Below are 3,635 nucleotides of genomic sequence, written 5' to 3' on the forward strand. Positions count from 1 at the left end.
GTGGGATGGGATGGGGGGATGGTGTGAGGTGATGGGATGGGGGGGATGAGGTGGGATGGGGGGATGGGGTGGTGGGATGGGATGGGTGACGGGATGGGGGGATGGGATGGAGGGATGGTGTGGGGTGATGGGATGGGATGGGATGGGATGGGATGGAGAGATGGATCGCGGTGATGGAGCAATCTGATGGGGGGATGGGATGGGTCGGGTGATGGGGTGATGGGATGGGTCGGGTGATGGGATGATGGGGTGATGGGGGGATGGGATGGGTCGGGTGATGGGGTGATGGGGTGATGGGATGGGGGTGATGGGGGTGATGGGTGATGGGGGGATGGGATGGGATGGGGGGATAGGGTGGGGGGATGGGATGGGTCGGGTGATGGGGTGATGGGGTGATGGGATGGGATGGGGGGATAGGGTGGGGGGATGGGATGGGTGACGGGATGGGGGGATGGGATGGGTCGGGTGATGGGGTGATGGGGTGATGGGATGGGATGGGGGGATAGGGTGGGGGGATGGGATGGGTCGGGTGATGGGGTGATGGGGTGATGGGATGGGTCGGGTGATGGGGTGATGGGGGGATGGGATGGGTCGGGGTGATGGGGGGATGGGATGGGGGGATAGGGTGGGGGGGATGGGATGGATCGCGGTGATGGAGCAATCTGATGGGGTGATGGGATGGGTGAGTGATTGGACACCCAACATCAGGTTGGCTCGGGCTCGCCGATTGGTTGCTGCCCGTGTAGCCTCTGGTCTCTGGTTGGCCGGAGCCCCGTCAGCTGATCTCGAACGGAGACAAATTTAGCCGCAGAAAACCCACTGATTTTTTTTTGTACTTCCAAGAAACGTGAACATGAGTACACACAGTGGGGCAGGTTGGGTATCCAGTAAAACGCTCTGGTCGCCCCGAGGCAGGGGCCGAATTTCCTGAGGCTATTGATTATGTAGGACGTGTAGATTAGGCTCAAACTGTGGAGCTGCAGCAGTGTGCCTTACTGCTGGTGTAGCTGGAAAGGAAACTGCAGATGCTGGTTTAAGTTGAAGGGAGACACAAAATGCTGGAGTAACTCAGCAGGTCAGGCAGCATCTCTGGGGAGTTCCTGTCGACACTGGCCCTTCAGCCAAACGTGTGTAGGAACTGCAGATGCTGAATTAAACCGAAGGTGGACACAAAAAGCTGGGGCAACTCAGCGGGTCAGGCAGCATCTCTGGGGAGAAGGAATGGGTGACGTTTCGAGTCGAGACCCTTCTTCAGATTTGTAGGTCAGTAGATTAATTGACTTGAGTCAGTCACGTTATTGGGGCTTAATTTAGTTCAGTTTATTGTCACGTGTACCGAGGTACAGTGCAAAGCTTTCATTGAGTGCCATCCAGTCAGCGGACAGACAATACACGATTACAATCAAACCATTTTACAGTGTACCGATACAGGATAAAGGGAAGAACGTTTACAGCAATGTAAAGGTCGAGATAGTCCGCGGGTCTCCAATGAGGTAGATAAAAACATAGAAACATAGAAAATAGGTGCAGGAGGAGGCCATTCAGCCCTTCGAGCCAGCACCACCATTCATTATGATCATGGCTGATCATCCACAATCAGTAACCTGTGCCCAACTTCTCCCCATGTCCCTTGATTACACCAGCCCCAAGAGCTCTATCTAACTCTCTCTTAAATTCATCCAGTGATTTGGCCTAACTCTCTCTTAAATTCATCCAGTGATTTGGCCTCCACTGCCCTCTGTGGCAGAGAATTCCACAAGTTCACAACTCTCTGGGTGAAAAAGTTCCTTCTCACCTCAGTTTTAAATGGCCTCCCCTTTATTCTAAGACTGTGGGAGCTCAGGGCCCTCTCTGGTTGGTGAGGGGATGGTTCAGTTGCCCCGATAACAGCCGATAGCACGCAACGAAAGCCATTCCCTGTACCTCAGTACACGTGACAATAAACTGAACTGAACTAACGTTTCGGGGTTCTCAGCCTGAAGAAGGGTCTCGACATGAAACGTCACCCATTCCTTCTCTCCACAGATGCTGCCTGACCCGCTGAGTTACTCCAGCACTCTGTGAAACGTCACCTATCCATGTTCTCCAGAGATGCTGCCTGACCCGCTGAGTTACTCCAGCACTCTGTGTCTACTGCTAATGTCAGTCTCGCCTGCCCCCCTTGTACACACAGTTGCTGTGATCGGACAAGTGAACCATCCCACAACAGCCAGACAGCGGTCCTGAACTGCCATCTACCTCTGTGATGACCCTCGGACGATCCTTGCTGGATCGTGCTGGACTTTGCTGGTTTTGCCTTGCACTAAACGTTATTCCCTCTGTCCCGTATCTGTACACAGTGGACGGCTCGATTGTAATCATGTCTTGTCTTTCCGCTGATGACGAAGCACTTTTCACTGTACCTCAGCACACGTGACAATGAACTACACTGAACCGAAACGAAATCATCCGTCTGAAGAAGGGTCTCGACCCAAAACGTCACCCGTCCCTTCTCTCCAGAGATGCTGCCCGACCCGCTGAGTTACTCCAGCACTCTGTGTCTGTCTTCCAGCTGCCATCGGACTGAACCCCTCGTTGCTGCGGTGGGGGGCGGGTTGGCTACATGGGGTGCAGTGTCTGGTCAGGGGGCCCGGCCCACACTTCACACAACGCACAGCCTGACAAAGACACCCCCCCCCCCCCTCAAACCCCACTCCCCCACCCCCCCCTCCTCATCTACCGGACACCCCGCTCTCTCACCCCACCCCACCCTCCCTCCCTCCCTCCCTCCACCGTTTGTTCCCCACACGTACGGGGAGGGGGGCAATGCAGAGAGCCCTTCATCCGCTCTCCCCCCACCCCTCCCATTGTATGCTGACGCCATCTTCCATCCACCCCCCCCCCATTGTGTTCCCCACTTAGAGCAGGAGGGGGGGGGGGGGATGTGAGGAGCTCTTGATCCCCATCCCACACCCTCCCCCTTTAGCCCCCCTCTACTTCCTGCCCCCTCCCCACCCCTCCCCCAACACACCCCCCTCCCGCTCCCCACTCCCTACCCCACCCCTCCCCCAACACACCCCCTCCCGCTCCCCACCTCCCTACCCCACCCCTCCCCCAACACACCCCCCTCCCGCTCCCCACTCCCTACCCCACCCCTCCCCCAACACACCCCCTCCCGCTCCCCACTCCCTACCCCGCCCCTCCCCCACACACCCCCTCCCGCTCCCCACTCCCTACCCCGCCCCTCCCCCAACATACCCCCCTCCCGCTCCCCACTCCCTACCCCACCCCCTCCCCCAACACACCCCCTCCCGCTCCCCACTCCCTACCCCACCCCTCCCCCAACACACCCCCTCCCGCTCCCCACTCCCTACCCCACCCCTCCCCCAACATACCCCCTCCCGCTCCCCCACTCCCTACCCCACCCCTCCCCCAACACACCCCCTCCCGCTCCCCACTCCCTACCCCACCCCTCCCCCAACACACCCCCTCCCGCTCCCCACTCCTCCCCTCCCCCACCCCCTCCCCCCAACACACCCCCTCCCGCTCCCCACTCCCTACCCCACCCCTCCCCCTTTAGCCCCCTCTACGTCCCCACCCCTCCCCCCCAACCCTTCCCTTCCCCTCCCCTCCCCTGCCCCCCTTTAGACCACTCT

The 3,635-nt window shown here is 58.8% G+C and overlaps 1 protein-coding gene across 1 annotated transcript in view; it reads right to left on the minus strand.

The window, feature by feature from the left end:
* Positions 1-704: 704 nt before the first annotated feature.
* Positions 705-3,635, minus strand: part of LOC144607533 (src kinase-associated phosphoprotein 2-like) — a 209,206-nt gene continuing 206,275 nt past the window's right edge. Inside the window, exon 12 of the mRNA XM_078424427.1 lies at positions 705-779. Within this exon, the coding sequence (XP_078280553.1) occupies positions 705-779 (75 nt within the window). The remainder of the gene's footprint in view (positions 780-3,635) is intronic.

Source organism: Rhinoraja longicauda, chromosome 29 (assembly GCF_053455715.1).
Source record: "Rhinoraja longicauda isolate Sanriku21f chromosome 29, sRhiLon1.1, whole genome shotgun sequence".
NCBI classification, from domain to species: Eukaryota; Metazoa; Chordata; class Chondrichthyes; order Rajiformes; family Arhynchobatidae; genus Rhinoraja; species Rhinoraja longicauda.